Source organism: Callionymus lyra, chromosome 8 (assembly GCF_982586985.1).
Source record: "Callionymus lyra chromosome 8, fCalLyr1.hap1.1, whole genome shotgun sequence".
NCBI lineage: Eukaryota > Metazoa > Chordata > Actinopteri > Syngnathiformes > Callionymidae > Callionymus > Callionymus lyra.
The window spans coordinates 450467-472223 of NC_141825.1; the positions used below are offsets into that span (position 1 = coordinate 450467).

The following is a 21757-nucleotide window of genomic DNA, read 5'->3' on the forward strand; positions in this document are numbered from 1 at the left end:
ATAATTGTTCAACATCATGATTTAGGGGAAGGATATAGAAAGCTATCTCAGAGATTTAAGCTCTCAGTTTTAACTGTGAGGAACATTGTGAGGAAATGGAAGACCATAGGCACAGTTCTAGTTAAGGCCCGGAGTGGCAGACCAAGGAAAATCTCAGATAAACAGAGGCGCAGGATGGTGAGAACAGTCACAGTCAACCCACAGACCAGCTCCAAAGACCTGCAACATCAACTTGCTGCAGATGGTGTCACTGTGCATCGTTCAACTATTCAGTGCACTTTACACAAGGAGATGCTTTATGGAAGAGTAATGCGGAAAAAGCCTTTTCTCTGCACACGCCACAAATGGGGTCGCTTGAGGTATGCTAAATCACATTTGGACAAGCCAGCTTCATTTTGGAATAAGGTGCTGTGGACTGATGAAACTAAAATAGAGTTATTTGGGCATAACCAGGGGCATGGCGGAAAAAGAACACAGCATTCCAAGAAAATAACTTGCTGCCTACAGTAAAATTTGGTGGTTGTTCCATCATGCTGTGGGGCTGTGTGGCCAGTGCAGGGACGGGGAATGTTGTTAAAGTTGAGGGGCGCATGGATTCCTCTCAATATCTGCAGATTCTGAAGAACAATGCCCAGGAATCGGTAACAAAGTTGAAGTTGCGCCGGGGCTGGATCTTTCAACAAGACAATGATCCTAAACACTGGTCAAGATCTACTAAGGCGTTCATGCAGAGGAACAAGTATAATGTTCTCGAATGGCCATCTCAGTCCCAAGACCTGAATATTATTGAAAATGTATGGTGTGAATTAAAGCGGTCGGTCCATGCTCGGAAACCATCAAACCTGACTGAACTGGAGAGGATCTGTAAAGAAGAATGGTCCAAAATACCTTCCACCAGAATCCAGACCCTAATTGGAAGTTATAGGAAGCGTTTAGAGGCTGTTATTTCTGAACAAGGAGGATGCACAAAATATTGAGTAATTTTTCTTTTGTGATGCCTAAATTTATGCACATGTCTAATTTTGTTTAAATAATTCTTGCACACTTTCTGTAAATCATATGATCTTTATTACACTTCTCAAATATCACTGTGTTTGTCTCCTATACAATATATTTCACTGGAATTTGTTATCCAAACAACCAATGATTTACAAAGGAAAATCATGAAAATGTACAGGGGTGCCCAAACTTTTTCATACAACTGTACCTTCAGCCTTTTGCACTATTCTAAGTTTCATGAAAAGAAAACAATCTCTAGCATGTGATAAAAGCAAGGTATGAACCTGAAAGTCTGAACGTTTATTCATATTTATGTAAAGGTTTTGTCACAGATGTGATCCTTTTTTTATCGACAGATCGGACCAGAAAATTGCCAAATTGAACCAAGAATGACCATCAATCTTATAACTATAAACATTTGTTTCACAGAAAGACAAAGATAGGAATGAAACTCTTCTCTGAGAGGTTTAAAGTGCAGTTTTTCTTTTCTTCAGTCACACCAGATGAACTGATTTTGTTCATACTAATTACCAGCAACCTCTATAAGGCACAGAGCGGGAGCAACAAGGACACAGCGATTGATTTCTCCAACATTTACTTACACGCCCCGATCATGAGCTGGAAGATGAATTATCCCATAAACTGTATCAGACAAGTGCACAGGATTTTAATTTATTTTAAGTTTTCATACGTCTGCAGCAGTTGTAAATTATGAGGCTTGGTGAGAGGTAAATGAAAATGTGAAAAAGAAGATAAAACTGCATTAAAGAGAGTGTGAAAAAAACTTCATCAGGTTGATTGAAAACAATTGAAAAGAAATATGTTTTTGGAGCGTTATTTTCCTTCTGTCCACCTGAGAAAAATCTTGACGACTACAGCAATTAGTCAGGTTGGTACAGCAGAGTTTTTGCATCGATAATAAAATCATATATATTTGTCAGGTTTATGAGCTCAGTGTTTCATCTTTGGTGATCGCAGTTAATATGACAGATAAAGTGAGTGGTGAATGAAGTGAGAAATAGTTCATTTCAGTTGTGAACTGAAGACGGAGATGTCCATTCTAGCAAGTTTACAGGTTTATTGCAAACACTTGACTGAAGAAATCAACAAAACATCTACAGTAATAATCAATGCAAAAGAAGTGAGATAAAGAAAAGTTTTTTTCCTTCCCTTGTGGCCAAGAAACAACGTCCTTAAATGGCCGGTACACATGATCTAAAAACTGATGTTTATTTAGTCACTTCTACTAAAAACTTGCACCTGTCAAACTCTACCTGCAAGAATTTGAAAGTAATAGAACATCTTGACTGTGTTCAGAGGCTGCTTTTAGAACACCAAGAAAAATGACATGAGTTGTGATGTCACAATCACACCTGTGTTTGTGGGCGGAGCTCCACAGAGAAGCGTGAACATCCTCCATCAAGCAAGTCTGACATCTGCAGCTGAACTTTCAAGGGCCAATATCATGCTCCATTACCTGTCCTGCACACTCGGGAGCTTCTCATTACTGTGTGATGGGGAGCTGAATGCTCTTCTTCTCCTCAGGACACAGAAATCTGATGTTTGCTTCATTTGTTTCTGCATTACAAATGAGATGCTGTGTCAAGATTCAAAGAGGCAGCAGCAACTTTGGAACTGAAACATTCACACAGAAGAAAGAGACGTGTTTCTTCCTTCTGCATCTAGTGTTCTGGTGTATCATGTAGTCATGAAATTATAGATTTACCAAACGTTTCATTTATTTTTCTATATTAAAGGTAGGATGGTTCAGCTGTTTTTATGTCTATCATCATTTCTAAATTCCTAAACTAACAACAAACTATTCTGTCATTTTGTGATTGTATTATATTACCGCTCTACGTCCATTTGAGCTATTTAACGAAACACCTTTCTTAATATTTAAAACATTATCGATTGAAAGGAAATCAGTTTTCCAATTCATTCAGAAACTTTAGATAATAAAGAGTTGACATAATTGAGGGGGAGAGGGGGGAATTAAAAAAATAAGCTTAGTATCTTGAAGAGCAATGGACACAAACCACTGGGCCTGAGACAGGACAGGTAGTTGGAAAAGAAAGTACAAAACTTCCACCATATGATTTGAATAAGATGGTTCCTGAAATCCTTTTCCTTCTGGCGTATCATGATTTTATCTACAATATTTATGTTTTTACAAAATGATAATAAATGAGTACCCAGATGTATCATACTCATGTGAACAATTGTATCTACAACTCCTTCTACGTCTCGGACTCGTTTTTGTTTCTATTCCAGCCTAACAGATAGATGTGTTAACTTTATAAGTTTGTGTTCATGATACAACTCTTCCCTGGCCAACAGTGATACAGGCAAGATAAAATAATTCACTCTATCTCCTCCCCTTTAATAGATTTGTCTCCGGTGGGTGTTTGGTTCTGGCTTCATCTTCTTCACACAGACTGTTGGAACGCCTGACCCTTGACCTCTGCAGCCGTCTGCTCAATCAGCAGCAGATCAGCGGCAGATTGAAGCGAGGAGGTTAGAAAAGCATTTATCTGTCCATCACTCAGTGTCAGCACCTTCTGACATGTGCTCTTCGGCTGCTGCACCAGACAGTGCTTCATGAATCTTCAACGGATTTATCGCAGACAATCGACTATCATGAAGCAGGTCTGACAACACACAGTACACACAGCCTCACTGACGTTGTCTCTATATTTCTTCATCTCTGTATCTTCGTCATTATTATTCAGACTCACGTTTTCCATTTGCAAATGTGGGAGAGACATCTCGTCAGGTTTTCAATGATCTGTCAGCGATGTTGGCCGGAGAAGCCAGAAGGACGTGGCTGAGTTCAGGAGGCTGCTGATGAGAGACAGCTCTTGGACGCATCTCCACGACACATGCCGACTTTTATTAACGCCCGGCTGGAAGAGATGAGGGCAAACTCTTTATTTGAAAAGTGAGACAGCTTTGCTTCAAATTAAATAACAAAGCAGTCTGGTCAATTTTCTTAGCGTTTTCTCCGGGTTAAACTAATAAATAGAAATATAGAAGCAGAACATAGACATCACGCCAGGTTTAATGAGGGTCAGTACATCATCATCCTCATCATCATTATCATCAGGGATGATAGAAAATGTCTATCGTACCATTTTTCTTATATCATTTCTATCGCTATTATAAAAATAGCATTTTCACAAGAATTTACACTCCAGTAGCAATTTGGTACCAACATGCAAAAACTACAGTTTGTTTTTGGCTCCTTAAAAACCAGATACACAGTTAGATTCTTGTCGGAAGCAACAGGGCAGGGAACGCGTGTACAAATTCAAGTTCGTTCAAATGAAGTTGAGCCAAATGAAGGTAAATAGTATATTTTCTTAATATATTTTCTTGATTTTTTTGAGTTCAAAGATCAAGTTCCATTTATAATTTATATGACATTATAAGCACATTTTAGACAAAAAAATATTTTATACTCAAAGTGATCATTGCCACCATTTGAATTATTGCACATTGTCAAGACCAATATTATGGTGTGTTATTTGCCTAAAGCCAGCCCATCACCACTTTCAATATATAGTTGTTGTAGTGTTTTTTTCACATTCATAATAAAACAAATGTTACCACGATCTCTGTTACTGAATAAAGTTGGGTACTTATATATAGGGTCAAATTTTATCAGAAAAACCGTAGTTACAATGTAATACTTTAAGAATATACCTTGAATAAAGGAGGTCCACCTTTGAGTATTGGTCCAAAGGAAACTATTACATTTACGTGGAAAATAATGAATTAATTGGCCTTATTATTTAATTATGAAACACAAGTTTGAATCAATCTCATTAACTGAAGTCAATACTTTTTGTCGGGATTAATGTACTGAGTAAGAGACTCCTAGATTGATTATACAGAAATCTGAAAAATTGTACATGCAACTGACATACTTTTTATAGGACTTATTGAAAGAAAAAAAGACAAAAGGGAGAACAGTTAAGAACAATGGAATGGAATGATGATTGGTCACTTTCAACTTCTGGGAAAGCTTTACAACTTATCTTAAGCTTATCTTGCTACCTCAGATCAATTTGAAAAATCCCAGAGTGACAATGTGACAATTTCTTACGTCGTCGAGATGAGAGACGAAGGCGTGATGATGAAGGGGCGGTTGAGGTGAGGAGGATGAGATCTGAGGGTCACACTTAATGCTAACTTATCATAAACTTCCCAGCTCTTTCTAAGGATCAGAATGATATCAAACATTACATGTTATAAAAACACAATATTGAGATGTATGTTCAAACTGCATATAGACATCAAAACACTTTTGTGGTTGGTTGTATAGTTCATGTGACTTTCTTCTTTGGCTTCTCTTTACCTGAAAATATTTTATTGAACAAGAAAATGACATTCAATACTTTGAAAGTCATCTGGTTCTCTGTGGTCATTCTCGTTCTCCGGCCATGTGTGGAAAATGGCCGGCGTTTGGATGCCAGGAGATTGATGGTGGGGGGTCTGCATTCCAAAGTCGTAAACGAGGACTTTGGCGTTTCAGTGGAAGCAAAAACAAACATGAAGGACTTCATTACAAGGGTGTTTTTCTTTAATCATGGTATAGAAATGATATTGAAGTAGCAAAAATTTACAAATATTGGTATCCACTACAGCAATGATGAAATCATGACAACATGGTGATGTCACTTTCATCATCATAATTATCATAATCATAATCATCGTCATCATTATCAGCATCATCGTCATCATCATCATGTCGGTCGATAACATTCATCATCATAATCATCATAATCATCACCATCATCATCATCATTGTCATAATAATCACCATAATCGTCATCATCATTGTCATAATCATCACCATAATCGTCATCATCATCATCATCTTCATCATTATTCTCATCATCATAATCATCATTATAATGATCAAAATCACAATCAACATCATAATAAACATCATAATCAACATCAGTCATCATCATTGTCATCCTCCTCATCTTCGTCATCATTAACATAATCATCATCATTATAGTCTATAATGTATATAATATTTATTCAGATTGAGTCTTATTCCTCCTGAAATAAAGAAAGAAACATGTTTATTTTATGCTTACAGTTATTTTCATGTTAGAGGATATATCCCAGATGTATTTGGAGTTCATGCATTACTGTTTATTAGAATGTGAATGGAAGGAATATTTGTAGAAACACACTTGAAATCTTGTCTGGCCGCCCTTCCTCTTCTTTTGCAATAATTATCAGAGCAACTTCCAAACTGGAAGTTGGACCAGGCTGGAGCAGGATGATAAGCCTTAGCTCTCGTGAGAAACACTTGGTCACCTTGTAACCAGCTGATCGACAGCACGTTAATAAACCAATCCAGGAACAGCAGGCCGGCAGGTACCTGTGGGGTCAACCACCCTCTGCTCTCCTGCCACATGTACCAAGTAATGACCCGCTAATAAGACGAGCCTTAAGTATATCTACTGCAGTGTCACAACTCACACGCCGTCACATGGAGGGTTCTATAAAAGGCTGGGAACAGATGATCACCATCAGGTTTGTTTTGTATAATCAAGGATTTAGTTCTGAAAAAGCTGTTGTGATAGTTCATGTCTTTTCTACTTGAATCAGTACAGTTCATTTCATGATTCCTGCCTTCCGAAATCTCTGATTGAATGATTGTTTTAACGTCTCCTGCTTTCTGTGTCTGTTCTGCTGCCAACATGTGCTGACAGTTGTATTAGAGACTTTTGACCTCTGCTTTCTTTGTTTGACTTCAGTTTGTTCTTTCTTTGTCTGGACTTTAGTTTGATTATTTTTTTACTTTCACTCAGAGTCCCTGTTGCTTCTAACTTAGTTTGCTTCTATTTTATTCTACTGTTCTTGGTTGTTCCTTATCTTTTGTTGCTATCTGTGTTCTTCTAATGTGAATGTTGTGACTGCTTTTAGGGTTTATGTCATTATTGTAGATTATACGTTTATTAACCAGCTGTATTTGTTTAAATTAAGTTAAATATTTCTCAACTTGTAACTGACTTTTACATCCATTTAACATCATTTGTGCAACAAATGCAACATTTTTACATTCTGTCATGATGGTGAACAGTCATGCCTCATGTAGTAGAATGCTACAGCGATACTTTCAATGCTGTTCTTCACATTTTTACTTTACCAGGACAATCCACCTGTAGAGTCTTTAAGTGTCATGTGACCGACAAACTGATTTTTTTGAATAAATAACATTAAAAAATGTAGTTTCATAAACAGATGTACACAGAGAAAGTTGGCAATACTGAACTTTTATGACATTGTAGTTACAGCATCCCGACCATAGTTGGAGGTAGAAACACAATTTAAATCCTACTAATTGGAATGTTCACACTGGTCCTCTTACCACGTCTGGCAGGGCTCAAACACCATATGGTCAACTTAAGAATCATGGGACCAGATAGCAAAAGATCAAGAAATCTGAATAAGAAATAAAGGAGATAAGTTCAACACAGACCCTGTAAAAGTAACTTACCAAAGCTGCAAAAGGTGTTTGTTTAAACGTCTATAAGTTGATCAAAAATCTCCTATAAAGTTTTTCCAGATTCACATTTATTCTGTTACGACAGCCAGTAAAGTGGCTCAAAAAGAAGAATCCACAGCAAAACACCAGAAGAGAAAATTGAATCAAATAGGTTTCCCTTCTACTGCGCTGGACTGATCCTCCAACAGAGTGATGGGTGGGGATGGGGTTGAGGTCAGTGGAGTGTCTGTGTGTGCATTTGTGTGTGTGTGTAGGAGGAGGTCCTCTGGTAACTACAGGGTTGTCTCCAATCTCCGCCAGCTCTATTAGGCAGCTGACAGGCTTGAGAATGAACCTGAGGCCCGGCAGCCTCGCAGCAATCACACCGGCCATTTCACACTCCAATGATCAAAGCCGGGCAAAAGGTTCGCAGGGCCCCAAAGGCCTCAATAAAGTCCTGGTCTTAACTTTAAGAATTCAAACTCCTTCTTGCCTGCTAAGATGCAGGCCGGGTGCCCAACTCCAATGTGTTCTGATTCTATTTTGGAGAATTAAAATCATGACTGAATGAATTTGAGCATAAATACAAATCGCGCCCAACAGGACTTAAGATTTAAGGATTTGATAAGAGCAAAATTGGTGTACGAGGTCCTTCAATGACAGCAATACGAAAGCACACAAAGTAGCATCTTGACCCGTTGTTTACAGGTGAAAACTGTTTCCTATAAATGTACAGATCTAAACCCACCATGGAGGGAGAATCATTTGTCTCCCTGAAAATCGAGGGTGCTGCTATGACCTTCAGTAGAACAAGATCAGACACCATCGTGTACGAATGTTTGTCGATTGTCGTTTTGTTGAGCCATCACCTGACTTTAGCAGACGTTCACACAGTACAACGTGGATGACTTTTATCATAATGACCGCCGGTGTCCAGTGGTGGTTTCCCCTGACAGCCAGTGGTGATGAACCAGAGCAGCACCACTTAGCTCCATCAAGAGCGTCGGTTTTAAACAGCTAACTCTTCACTGTATAAAGGTCAAGTCATCAGGCATCTGGAACGACAGCTCATTTGTCCTCCCTTGATAAATGCATCTGTGGCTAATTCCGACCCAAATACTGCTCATGGCCATAGTCGTTTAAAAGAGGGGTTCAGCTGAATACGAGGACATGCATGGGAAAAAAAAGAGTGACCACCATCTAACTTGAACTTAACGGTATGACTGGATTTTGAATCAGGTCTGACTTCTAATTCATAAATTTCCATTGGCTAAACTCCTGTTAAAAGGTTACCCCATGATTAATGATGTTGACTCATGCCTCCCTTAACAAAACCACATAGTAAAGAGGAAGAAAGACAAGAACTGGCCTTCATCTTAAGAGGGCAACTAATGGGAAAACCCAACACATTGTCTTGCTCTCCAAGACTCAGTTAGACCCTCATCAGAGGGATCAATAAAGTTTTATCCATCTATGTATCCATCTGTCATGATGATGTTTGGAAATGATGACTATATAAAATTTCCCTGTCTGAAATCTCAGCAAACGAGAGTTTATGATAGCAGCATTATGATGTAATAATCCTGAAAATAAAAGCTCCCTCTGTTGTATCACTTGAACAGTGTTTTTGTAATAGTAAATGAAACTACAGGACAGGCATGAATCCTTGTAACGCTTTAAAAATGTAATACATTAATATATGTTTTAAGAATGCAATTCTGAAGTGATTCCTTCATCTTAAACAATACATTGAGCTCCTGCTCAGGAGCTCCTCAAATGAACACTAGATTTTGCATCAGGTCTGACTTTGTATTAATGTCATTTTTCAAAGGTCCTTTAAAAAGGAAGCATCAAACATGTTTTTAATGCGTTTACCCACTAACCGTCTACCGCGTCATACGTGCGTTTTCTGCTACACTGCTTTTAAATAATGATCTGCCGCCATCTGCTGTTTAAAACTGTAAACGATTTTTTTGAGCGCACATTTTCCATAATGTGAAGGGAAGTCGATTGTAAACTCATTGTGCTCAAAAATGACACGTCTTTAAAATGGAATACATGACTTTGATTGTCACTGCATTTGTATATACTATATATGAATTGATTTGTTGCTAACCAAGCCTATAAAGAACTGAAGGATTAGATTGTGGCTAGAAATCAGAACCATTCAATCATTAATCAACTCTGCCTTTATAACAAACTTTCATCATTAAATAATAAACACTCAATCATATTAGTCATTAGAATTAACAGTGATAGAATGACGGTTGATATTTTTCATACGGTGATCTTCAGAGCCTAAAACTGCTCTTTAATCTTAAATACTTTCTGAAGAACAGCATCCAACTAACGGAAAAAAAAACATGTTTCATGAAGTTGTGAAAATTAAAGATCAAGCAAACAATAATATAAGTGATTCAATAGCATTTTAATTTTCTCAGTGTTTTAGTATAAAAATGCAGATGGGCATCAGCTCCGGTGGTTATACTTGTGTTTTTTTCCCACAGAGAATCAGCTAAAGTACCAAAAATATTTACACACAAAATCCACAACTGGAGGAAACAAAGTCTACCACCCCTACTCAGCCAAAGTAAAACACCATCACCCCTCACACTTAACGCTTAGAATCTCTAAATGAACAAGTAAAATGTCAAATTGAAAGACAAAAACGGTGGGCAACAAGGAGGTTCTAGTTTTTTCTTACAATTCTCTCTCTATAAAGTAATGCATATACATTTCTGTTTTACAATAAATTAGTCCAGGCACATTCTTTTCTCTGCCAACTGAGGAAAAGATGATTCTGAAATGATCAAAGATTCACCACGGCACACAGTTAAGTGGAAAAAAAACAAAACAAAAACAAGAAGTCGGGCAGCAGATTTTTTGGTTTGGTGTGAATGATGCACTTGAGGCATTTAAAACTTTGACAGCATCTATATATTTTTATATAACTATGTACAAACAAAAAGTAGTCGTGTAAAAAACATTCAGATGATAAAAAAGGAGACACACAAAAGTAATGCCGGAAACACTAGAACTGAATAACTTACAAACCGTAAAAAAGAACCAAAACAACAAAAAACAGTATGCAATGATTTCTCTCCCAGGAGAGATAGCACCAGTACGCGCCACCCGTCACCACTCGGGGAGACATAGACGCAGATCCTCACCTCTGACTGTACAAACACTCTGAATAAGTTAGCATCGGGCCTGGATCTGTTTATTTACAGTAGGTACGTCTCTCTGGTGGCCGTCGTCCGTGGAGTGAGGTCGTCGCAGCAGCACATTTGAAGGGGTCAGAGGTGAAACTGACATTTTATGCGTTCCTCACATCCAGGAATGGATTTTTCTTTTAACCCGCTAACCGAGTTGTTGCATAGCTCAACGATGGCCCCTCGCAGCTACAGTACACGGACAGATCGGTTGGATGAGAAGGGAACGAACCAGTAACTGAGTTGTGCGTTTCACACAGAAACTGAAAGTCTCTGTCTATTGGAAAGAGGGAAGAGGTGCATAAAGGGAGAAAAGGGGTTCAGTCCATTACAGGCATGTCGCCGATGTGCCCCAGGTCGCTGTGAGCGTCGTTTAGATGTGCCGTGGCTCTTTCAAACGCAAGCTGCACTGCTTTCTTGTTGCTGGAACTACGCGGCTCTGCTAGTTTTATTGCGTCAACAGTCGAGTCCATCCCAAATGGAAACAATTTGGACCTAGGAAGCCATTGCCTGGTGACGAAGAAGAAGAAGACAATATTATTATCAAAATACAGTTCACAAAACAAAAGATCCAAAGCATGGTCAGCTATTCTCAACCTCAGTCCTCAGCTCCTTTTACGATCTCAGATCTTAAACTTACTAAAGCCAAGAACATCACCACTTCACGTTTAGACTTTAAGAAACGTATGAGGCGTTGATCTCAATCAATTACTTTTTTCTATTCTAACTATTATTTACAAGCTGCTACCCCTTCTGTGTAGAAAATCAAATGATGTCCATGTTTTTGAGAGTAGTTACAAAACAAAAGTTAGTAGTTAAAGAAACAAGTTGTTCAACAGGGTTACAGCTCAAGAGGGACTTTATTAAACGTCTCAAAACCCTTCATTCTTGGTTGCAGCTCTACTTTTCTTCAAGAGCAGTACAAATGTTGACGGAAGGAGTAAGATTGTGTTTTGGTGCGACTACCATCAGTTCAGTTCTCACCAGCTGCGCCTGTTGTCGAAGAAGTGGACGAGGAAGAGTTTCTCTGCGGACCGGAACTGCATCCGTTCTCCGGCCCTGAGAACGTCCAGCGGTGGCTGTGGGAGGTTCGTCGTCTTGTGATGACGCCCCAATCTCCTCATTCTGGGGTCCCGAATCTGACAAATGACGGGGGAAAGGGGATGATTAATTCTGATGGACTCAAGAGTAGAGAATCCAGTTTATCTGAGTGGATCTGGCTGCAAGGAAAGAGGAGCAGCCAACACATGCAGGAAAACATTTACACATGCGAGCCTGCACAAAACTGGAAGCGTCCACATGGCTGCTAGCACGAGACACAAGCTACAGAAGGCACAATGGTAAATGGGTAATGACACATGGAGCAGACGAGGTGGCAGGACACTCACTCACCAGGGCAGGGAAGGACGGGTGTCCGCTACATTTAGCCCAAACTAGTTTAAGAGGCTCCAGAACAAATGGAAAGGCAGCGGAGGGTTTCCACACCTCTACAGGAACAACAACAGGCAAATTATAAACATACACACACGCAGACACACACGTGCGCAGACACACAGGGTTACAGAGAAACAATGATGTTCCTCACATGTCAAAAATGTGAGTATTGGGGACATAGATTTAGATGTTTTATGATTTTTTGAACTTTGAAAAAGGGGTGCGGGTGAAATAAATTCACCTGCAACAAGCCAATAATAAATGCCAAATAAGTTGGACAATAAATCAATTTTATCAATTCATTCAAAATAAAGCGGTTCAGCTTTAAGTGAGATTCAAGTGTCCCGTAGCTCAGAGTGCATCCACCTGCCCAGACTCCTGCCAGCAGCCTTCAAGAATTGTTTAAAGAAACATTTCCACTGTGGTCTTCAACTGGTTTGGATTTAGACAACAGACAATAAACGAACCACAACCTATTGCAAAGTAAAAGGTTGTTTCACAGTGAAAGAAAAGTTACACTCAATATAGTGCAGCACACAAGCTGGTAAACAACAATCCTAACTTGTCAAATCCTTTCAAATTGTTCCCCATCAATATAACAATCACCTCAGAAGAAAACATAGGAGAGAGTTGTTCAATTTGTAAAATGGAAATTCAAATCTTAACCAAAGCAAAATTAATTTTGACTCATTTTTTTACTAGTAGTTTCTAAGTAGTTAAGGACGGCTTAATTTCTAGTCAAGTCTACATACATCATTCTCATCAGCCATTACATAATGACCACATCCTATTATTCCGTATATTCCAATTCTACCACAAAATCATATCAATGTGTTAGTAATTCCATATCTTCAGCGCAATATGTGGAATACAGAAAGAGCAGTGAAACAGCATACAGATGATCTCCAAAATCATGCAAAGAATAGCAATACAACCGAACACGGGTCTGTGATTGAACCAAATAGAACTGCCTTCACTTCTAATGCACACCTAGGCTGCCAGGCTCTACACTCCTCCACAACTTTCATAAAAAGGATGTACCAGCAAAAACAGAAAAACATTTAAAACACCTTTGTGGTTAGAAAATAGAGTAACACAATAGCAAAAGTTAATTTTCGGTTTACGCTCCATATTCAAATGCATGATGATTGTGCAGTTACTGAATCGCTCCATACTTACTAGCCTTTTTTACCAGAAGCACAATGGCCTCTAGATTCAACATTTTTTGTGTTATTTTAGTTTCAAATGGCACCTTACACAATTATAGCTTAATATATAGAAAATAATTGTTTACAATGTTAAGGCAATGCATGAATTGTAACAGCAGTTATGTTTAAACATTTTCCCTTCCATCTGCTTACAGTCAATTTGAATAGAAGTCAGTTTACCAGTGGCCCAGATTTCTGCATGCCTCCATATGCACACAAAACTATCAGAACATTTTGCCAACAGATCAACTATTCAGGTCATGTCACTAATGAACCATTTGCATTTAATGTAATGTCACTCACACATCCCAGCATGCAACACCTTTAATGGGTGTCCTTTGGTGCCTGCAGCTTCTCATTGAGTTCTCTTCAAAAGCCTCACTTTTGTCTTTTCCTTTGTAAAGTAAAATTCCATTGAACTTGAACATTTTTCTCATTTATTCTCAGTTCATAAGCAACGTTATTAAACTCCTGTGAGAGTTACAATAATTACTGTGGGGGGCAACAATGGTACAGACTCAGAGTACTTGATTAAAAAATAATATCTTATGTATGACAGAACCTCATAAAGAAGGTCTCAGTAACACCACATTGCAGAAGTGTTAAAAATTAAGAGTTGATGTCATATAGTTCTGACGTGCACAAGCGGGGGTATTATATTGATATAGACGCAAATGTGGCAGTTGATATGACTTTTTTTTTTTAGACATTTTACAAGATTTGTTTTTTGAAAAGACTTTTATTTCGAGTGTTGTAAACACAACATGCACATTTTTTGTGGTTCTTTAGATACTTTTCAAATTAGGAATTCAGAAGAAGTGAGCGTGAGTGAGATGAGCTACAGGAACAATTGACCCACCGGTGAGCCAAAGGTATAGTTCCAGTTACATGTTGCATGTACTTTAGACACAAGTTCTTCTTTTTTACTAGTGACATTCTTGCACCGTCAAACAATGTTGCGCATTGTAACTATGCTAATATTGAATGTCCATGGCGCAAGACCTAAAGACTTGCTCTGAAGTCTGAAAAGGTTTACAGCATCAATAGAACCAACAAATGTTAAAAAAAAACCTAAAAGAACTACTGAAAGTACAAAGTTGGAGAATTTTTACATGAAATATAATTGACATTTAAAGCTTGACTTGGTGAGTGGACAGAGGGTGCTTGCCATGCGCAGACATGCAATTTCACCTTTTATCTGCGGAACTCACCTGATGCAACGTCAGCTGACTTTGAGACTTCCCCGTTTTCAACGCAGCTCTTACTGCTGCTTCTGTCATCTACAGTGCTCCGGCGCCCCCCCGGCCGACATTTCAAGCCTTTAGTTGAAATGATTTTGCTGGAAATAACATTTAATTTATTGCATCAGTTACACAAATATTCAGTAAGAGTAACAATTGTCACAAATCTAAAAAATATATTGACGGTTCCATAAATATTGGGACATAGATGGCATCAACATGAACATTAGTTTCAATACATATATCAATATATCAATACTTTATATTTAAGTAGTATTTACAAGTGTGAGAAACTAGCACAATTTAAATGTTTAGAAGTATTATAGCGAACAAATTATATCAGGGAACACAAACAGCCAGTGGTTTTTGTTGTTTGCAAGCTCTTGCTGCAGTGAAATACAGCGGGAACACTACTCGGTGTGTCATTTTGCAAGATTCTATTTCGTTGTATCAACACAGCAAAAACATGTCCATATACACATACCTGTTGCCACATAAAGTACTACTGCTCGAAGAGATGCTCGACTCTGAAGCACATCGCCGCCGAGGTTCTAGAAGACGAGGCGAAGATGACGCATCTTCATCTTCCACAACAAAACCATTGGTCAAACCTGCAATTAGATTTAGGGCATTTAGAGATAATTAACAGATGCATTTTGTATTCAAAAAATATATTTAACTAACCTGTCCCAAGACGTTTTATTGGCAACTCATCCTCTTCCTCAACATCCTCACAACTGCTTCGTCTTCTTTTCTTTGGTAAAAGAAGTGTCTCCAGTCGTGGAATTACAACCGACAGAAAGGTCCGTGCACCGAGTGGAGAAGACGCTTCTTCTGTCTGTGTTTTCTGCACATCAGGACTATTTGATTTGTGGATGGGGGGAGTGGACTGCTGATCACCGGCACCACAGGCTTCAGTGCGCCGGTCACTGTTGGTGAGAAATGAGTCTGGGACATGCCCATTGAGCATTTCACTGGGCAATGAGGTAGAAGTGTGTATGTCCAGCTCCATGGCCGAATCATCAGCAGTGGTTTCGACTCGCTTCAAAAGGGGAGGGTCGGAGCTTATAGGCGATGCATCAGTCTGCACAAGAAGAGTTAAGGGCTCTAGCATTGGAGGAAGTAAAGACTTTTCTCGCAGGGCTGAATGTTCAGGTAGTGGCTTGTCCTCTGAAGAACCTAAAGAATGGTCCGGCTGCAGTGAGGCAGTAGTTCGCGAAGGAATGAATGTCTTCAGCCTCATCTCGCTACGAACTTCCAAAATAGTCTTTTTGAGTAGCTTAAGCCTTTTGCTGCGGGAAGGACTGTGCTTCATGGCCATGCTCAGGTCCAGTTTTGCCAGAAGCTCCTTAAGCTGGACCTCTGGTGGGGTCAGCTGGCGATATGAAGGCTTTAATAGGCGGTCAACTGAGAAACACACACAATCACATGTGTTACTTTATATCAAACAAGCAGGAATAAGATTTGTTTTTGTAAATGAAATATTAATCATAAACACAAGAAAAAGTTATTGATATTACTTTTTTTTTTAAGTACACCCAGTTTTCCATGTATAAATATTTCAATCGAAAAAAATTGTTTTAAGAGTAAAATTGTACAATATAGGAATGCATTTTAAACATGTCCAAATATTTTGAGTAGTTTTTTTAAGGTGATTTGTAATGGAATCTAGAAATGCTCATCATAGATATTTAAGATTAGTTATTGATTAACTATCATTAAAGAAATGAACTCAATATTTATTATAACCAACAGTGCGTGTTGTCAACATGGAGAGGATTGAGTGTTACCATTGCTACTTGTATTTATAACATTAAAAAAATAATGACAATTGTTTTTAGTTTTAAGTGTACATTTTTACCAATAATTGAAGTCGATTAGAGAAATGTTCAAGTGAAATAATTACCTTCTTCCCATGTGAATGAAGAGGGTTCCTCCGGTTTGGGTGCGTCAGGCAGATGTAGTCCACTGGGAAAGTCAAAGCCAATCCTATCCACTTCCTTGCGTGCCTTGCGGAGGATGCATCCTCCATGGTCCTGCATGCGCTGAGCTGCCTTGTAAAAGAACGTGTCCTTGGCGTTGTACTTCATGCAGTTGGCAATTATAAGTTCGAAATCCGCCTCAAACTCCTCCAGATGTTGGTAGTGGTGATCGTCGATGCGTTTCCGCATAGCCGAGAAGTCCATGGGAGTTTTGATGTGGTCCAGGTAGTCTGGGACCTACACACAAAAAGCATTAAAGAGGAAAAAAACATTAATTGATGACCAAGGCAGTGAAGATGAATGAGAATAAATGCAGTTTAATGTGTTTACAACTTATGTCACATTACAAATCAAACATGTTGCCAGGACTAAAGTTTAATTGTGAGTAAAAATTAAACAATAATATTCATTAGTTATAAGTTACAGACCTCAGTGGCGTTGACTGGCAGAGCAAAGATGCTGTACGAGTCTTTGGCCTGTAATTGACTCAATACTGCTCTCAGAAGGATGTTAAAGGGAGTAAGCTGGGCCTCAAGAACCGTCTGCTGCTGCTTGAGCTGTAGAAAAAAATAAAATAAATGCATGACACAATGTTGTAAAAGAAAATGACCTTTCTGTATAGATTTTGATCTACAATAGTTCACTGACTGTCTATGTGCTATAGTTTAAGGGTACAAAGCTTGATTAATCACATTTGTAGTAAAACAAAATCATCTTACATTTTATTTGTAATTATATTTCGGTTATTACAATTTGGATTATTTATTTTCCCCTCAATTCAGCCATGTCTAATCATAACAGAATTATCTCAAGAAACGTATAACATTATAGTTAAATAACACTTTAAGAGAAAAGAATAAAAGATCCTAGCGAATGACCGACAGTGTTGAGGAAAAACTTCCTTTCACAGACAGAAAGTACAGATTTAGTGAGCTAAAGTGATTAATCATAGCTCTTTATATTGTTCAGCCTTTAATGAGAAACATTCCGACATTGCCACCTCTTCTCTCTTTAGCTTTTCTCTCTTCCTGATGAGCTCCAACAGCAGACGTGCCCTCTCTAGGTCATGGCGCAGGCGATGCCAAACCTTCAGTTGCTCCTTAAGGACTTTGTTCGCCTCAATGCGCTCCTGCAAAGACCACAGAACAGTGTCAGACGCAGTAAACAGCACAAGAACATTGAGCTCGTCTCTACAACATACCATCTCCTTAGTTTTGGGAATTTGAGAGGGGTTGGACTGCAGTCGACGGATAAGCGGCACATTATTCCTGGACTGCCTCTTTAAAACCCAGTAGCTCAGAACCCGCTCGACAAAGGCACGTTTCCTTTGGACTGCCACTTGATTCAGAATCGTTTCAAAGCTATGAGAATAGAGGAGTATTTAATTTATGATTTGAATAAAACAACAATCTTGCAGTTAGGTGGACATTCAGCATTTAGGTCAATTGTTATCTAAATGTCTGGCAGAAATTGAAACCAGGGTTTTGAGTAAACATATTTATAATCTTAAAATACACTTTAAACAAAGTATAAAACATCATCAAGCAACTGGATAGTTTGTGGGTTTTTCTTTTTTTTTTACAATGACTTTCTCTACAATGAAATGTTTTTTTTAGACACATAAACAAGCATGAACAAATACTAGAGAGTTACACCAACCTTGATGCTGTTATACTGGGACCCGGGCTGTTTAGTGTCTCAGGCTCTGGTTCTGGTACTACTTTTTTGCTCTTCTTCCTACACCAGGCTTTAGACCGGGCCTTCCCTCTTTTCTCTGACCTCTTGTGACATACTCCATTCTTGGGATGCTCCTGATATACGTTGAGAGGTCTGCGCACACAGTCCTCTGGAGTGTGGCTGCAACAGTATGCCGTTTTTTTCACTGAGAATGTCTGGTTGCCCGACTGTGTGACCTCTTTAACAGGCTCCATTTTCATATAAAGACCAGCTTTCTGTGCACAGCTCACATGGAAGGCTGTGTAACAATTCATCTTATCACATTGAATGCAGGCCCCCACACCCTTTCCCCTGCATAGGTAGCAGGTCAGTTTCCAGCGGGCGTGTGGGATGTTACGAACTCCATCAATAGGTTCAATAAAAACGGTATCGGAGAAACCAACCTCAGGCACCCAAAGCGCACAAGCAACGTGGCCCCAACGGTTGTCATCTGTTTTCTTAAGGGCTCCACCCTTGTTTGGGCAAAAAACACACTCCGCTGCCCTTGAGGGGCACTGTAGACAATGGCGACATAGCCATTGGCCCTCAGGAACATAAGGAACGCCGTAGCACTCCTGGTGTACAGCAATGTTGCAGGAGTCACAGAAAAGAATCACATTACTGTCAGCACCATCTCCATCCATGCAAATGCAGCAAACCGCATCCTCATCCACTAGCGACTGCTGTTCGCTCTGACCCAGTGAAGTCGCATAGGATTCCTTTTCAAACCGATCCATGAGGAACTCAAACAAGTTATTCGATACTTGACTGGCACCCTCACTCTTTCTCTTCTCATTAAAGAGCTCGAGCCAGGCGTAGTCCTCTTCATCCATGTCATACTCCACCTCCTCATCCAGATCCTCCACTGTCCTTTCTCTGTATTTATAATAAACAGGGGGCCTTTTGGGAACCACTGGTAGGTTATATTCAACTGTCCGAACCTTGGGCTCCAAAAGGCCACTTGTGTGGTTATGACCACCAGTGGTTCCACTGCTGCTGGGACTATGAGAGGAAGTTAGAGATGCATTCTTTTTCTTTTGCTGGTTGTTCTTGAGACGAACTGAGCGCATCAGAACCTGCTGTGGCTTTTCACTGTTTTCCTTGTTGCTGTTACACTCCATTATCTCCTGAGCCATGGGATCGTCATCTTTAATAACATCAAGTTTGTCATATATGCTCAGTCTATGGACCCGACCATCTACTTCTAGCTCCACAATCCGTTGTGCTTGAGCATATGTCAGCGTCTCACGGTTGGGTGATGGTTTAATTGGCGAGGATTCCCTTTTCAGTGCAGATGGGCGGTGGTGTCTACCTTTTTTCTTCATAGTGAGACTGGAAATCACTGTAAACAAACAATTTTCATTTATTTAGAGGGACAAATCATAACATAGTCATCTCAAGAAACTTTAAAGTGACTGTTAGCACATACTTCAAAACAGACTTCATCACTTAACATAGTAATTCAAGACCAAAATAATTGCATTGAGACTTTCAGATAAATACAGAGGTACTTATATGGACCAAGTTATTTAACTTATTAAGGAAAAACAAAAAAAGGTTTAATATTTGCATTCGAGTGGGTATTCAATTTTGATTTAGCTCAACAGATCAATATTTGATGCAAAAAACAATAATTACAGTATAGTAGTGTAAATGAAACCAAGCTTGCTCTGCTGTGAGGAGGACTGAAGCCCATTATTACATAACAATGGGCTTCGATCTTGTACCCCTAGAGATTTCAGAAAGGGGAGATTATTATAATAACTTCAAAAGATTGTCATGATGAAGGACTTACTGCTCTTAAAGGAAGACCTCATCATTTGAAACATGTGAGCCAGGAGAATTGGGTTTTGACATTAGTTGCCCTTTAATACTAATGATTCTCTAAACAACTCCACTATCTTCAGTCCTTGTGTTACTTATTACCAGTTATTATTATTCAGTACGACGGTGTTTATAACTTAAAATCACTTCTTTTGAAGACAGTCAGGGTAGCCACTTATTTTGCTCTTGGCAATAAATACTTAGATCATAGCTCTATTGAATAATAAAGCCGTTTCAACCTTGTATTTTTTAGGGACTCTAAAAGAACTTATTGCATACGACTACTGTATTCATATGCCTTGACTTGAGTATTTAACTAGAGCCATCCAAATGATGATGTAAAAAAGACTTGAACCTGCTACTCTCTATTTGCAAGTCATGTATTGATTAGATGACCAACTTCCCTTTTACTTGTGGCTGACTCTACTTTGATAATACAAGGTTCTGAGCACAGCTTTGACTTTGATTGGATTCTCCATTTGATGTCATCTAATTCAAAACAACGAAGCATTCTCATAATGAAGAGCCCTAGATGAGACCAGTGTATACGTTTCACAATATGTCATCATAAATAATAATAAACGTGCAATTGCATCATTAAACTAGTGAAGCTGCTGCAGCTGACTGATACTCGGGGGCGGAAATGCATCACCTGGTCTGTGTTCATGAACCACAAGACCTAGAAAAGCAGAACACCTCCACGCCCACCACGATCAACCCCTAGACGGCCTCTTGCAGCCGCAGAGGGTCGGCTGTTTCTGGATAACCTCTGCTAAAGGCAGCGGAGTCCAAGGAGAGCTAGTCGATGTTAGCACGGCTACAGTGACCTACAATGCGATGCTTCTTTCACATTATGCGAAAGACTGGCTTCATTCTAATAAAGCAACGATGCTCGTCGTCGCCGGATTGATCGTTTGTTTTTCGATCGGCGGTCGCTGGTTCCATTCCTCAGCAACACGCCATAGTACAAGCCGTCCAATAGCCCCGACTCGGAAATATGGCGATCAACACAACAAGCAGCTACTCCATGTTAAAACTCCCTATTTCTGAATTAATAGTCTAGACTTATTCGGTGATACGTGCCCTTAAAGTGTGCGGCATGTTACCGCAGGGCCAAAGGAACAGCGGCCGAACATACCTCCGTATTTCACAAGAATTCCGCCTTTAAATTCAGCAGCAATGGCGGCGCGGCCTTTGGAGAACGGTGGCAGTTAAATCCACATCCAGTCCGCTGGTTGCTTCCGCCTACTACTAAGCGAGCTTGGTGGAGGACGACCAGGATTCGGGACGACACGGCCGGCTTACAGTTTTACCCTTTCACCGGACAAATATTGATGGAAAGGTTTAGAAAGCGACAGAACCAGCAGAGATCCGCGGCAGCGAAGCTTCTTCCCCCAACAACAATGCGGTTGTAAGGGGACGTCGCGTTGTGACGTCATGACGCAACAAACGGAAACGCCGAGTGAGAGGTTTCACATTCGATCTCGCCTGGACCAGAAAACTTGACTTTAAATGATCATTTACCTACTGTGTCTGATATTCACAGAATGGGACAGGAATACATTATTCATATGCTGCATTACAGTAAGTGGACGAGTCCTTTGGGTTTGTAAAAGGTACAAACTTGGTA

At 39.4% G+C, this 21757-nt stretch overlaps 1 protein-coding gene across 3 annotated transcripts; it reads right to left on the reverse strand.

The window, feature by feature from the left end:
• Nucleotides 1-9922: 9922 nt before the first annotated feature.
• Nucleotides 9923-21538, reverse strand: LOC148072598 (bromodomain-containing protein 1-like). Of its 3 annotated transcripts, XM_087796752.1 has the most exons (12): nt 21266-21537; nt 18247-19645; nt 17789-17948; nt 17588-17716; nt 17016-17144; nt 16512-16824; nt 15290-16012; nt 15090-15216; nt 14576-14703; nt 12115-12209; nt 11707-11861; nt 9923-11232 (listed from the first exon to the last, which is right to left on the reverse strand). In XM_087796752.1, exons 2-12 carry the CDS (start codon nt 19626-19628, stop codon nt 11043-11045), a joined length of 3531 nt encoding a protein of 1176 aa, XP_087652878.1. In that variant the 5' UTR covers nt 19629-19645; nt 21266-21537; the 3' UTR covers nt 9923-11042. The 3 variants fall into 3 exon arrangements, with proteins under 3 accessions (XP_087652878.1, XP_087652877.1, XP_087652876.1); XM_087796751.1 differs by lacking the exon at nt 12115-12209 and having other exon boundaries at nt 11076-11232; nt 21266-21536; XM_087796750.1 differs by lacking the exon at nt 12115-12209 and having other exon boundaries at nt 11076-11232; nt 17588-17948; nt 21266-21538.
• Nucleotides 21539-21757: the final 219 nt, after the last annotated feature.

Bases quoted from the DNA above. Each gene is read 5' to 3' on its own strand.
- LOC148072598 (XM_087796752.1), bottom strand. From the start codon at position 19,628: ATGAAGAAAAAAGGTAGACACCACCGCCCATCTGCACTGAAAAGGGAA. The intron at 12,210-14,575 runs GTGAGTTCCGCA...TTGTTCCTGTAG, and splicing joins GTCAGCTGACGTTGCATCAG to AGGTGTGGAAACCCTCCGCT. The intron at 11,862-12,114 runs GTGAGTGAGTGT...GTCATTTGTCAG, and splicing joins ACCCGTCCTTCCCTGCCCTG to ATTCGGGACCCCAGAATGAG.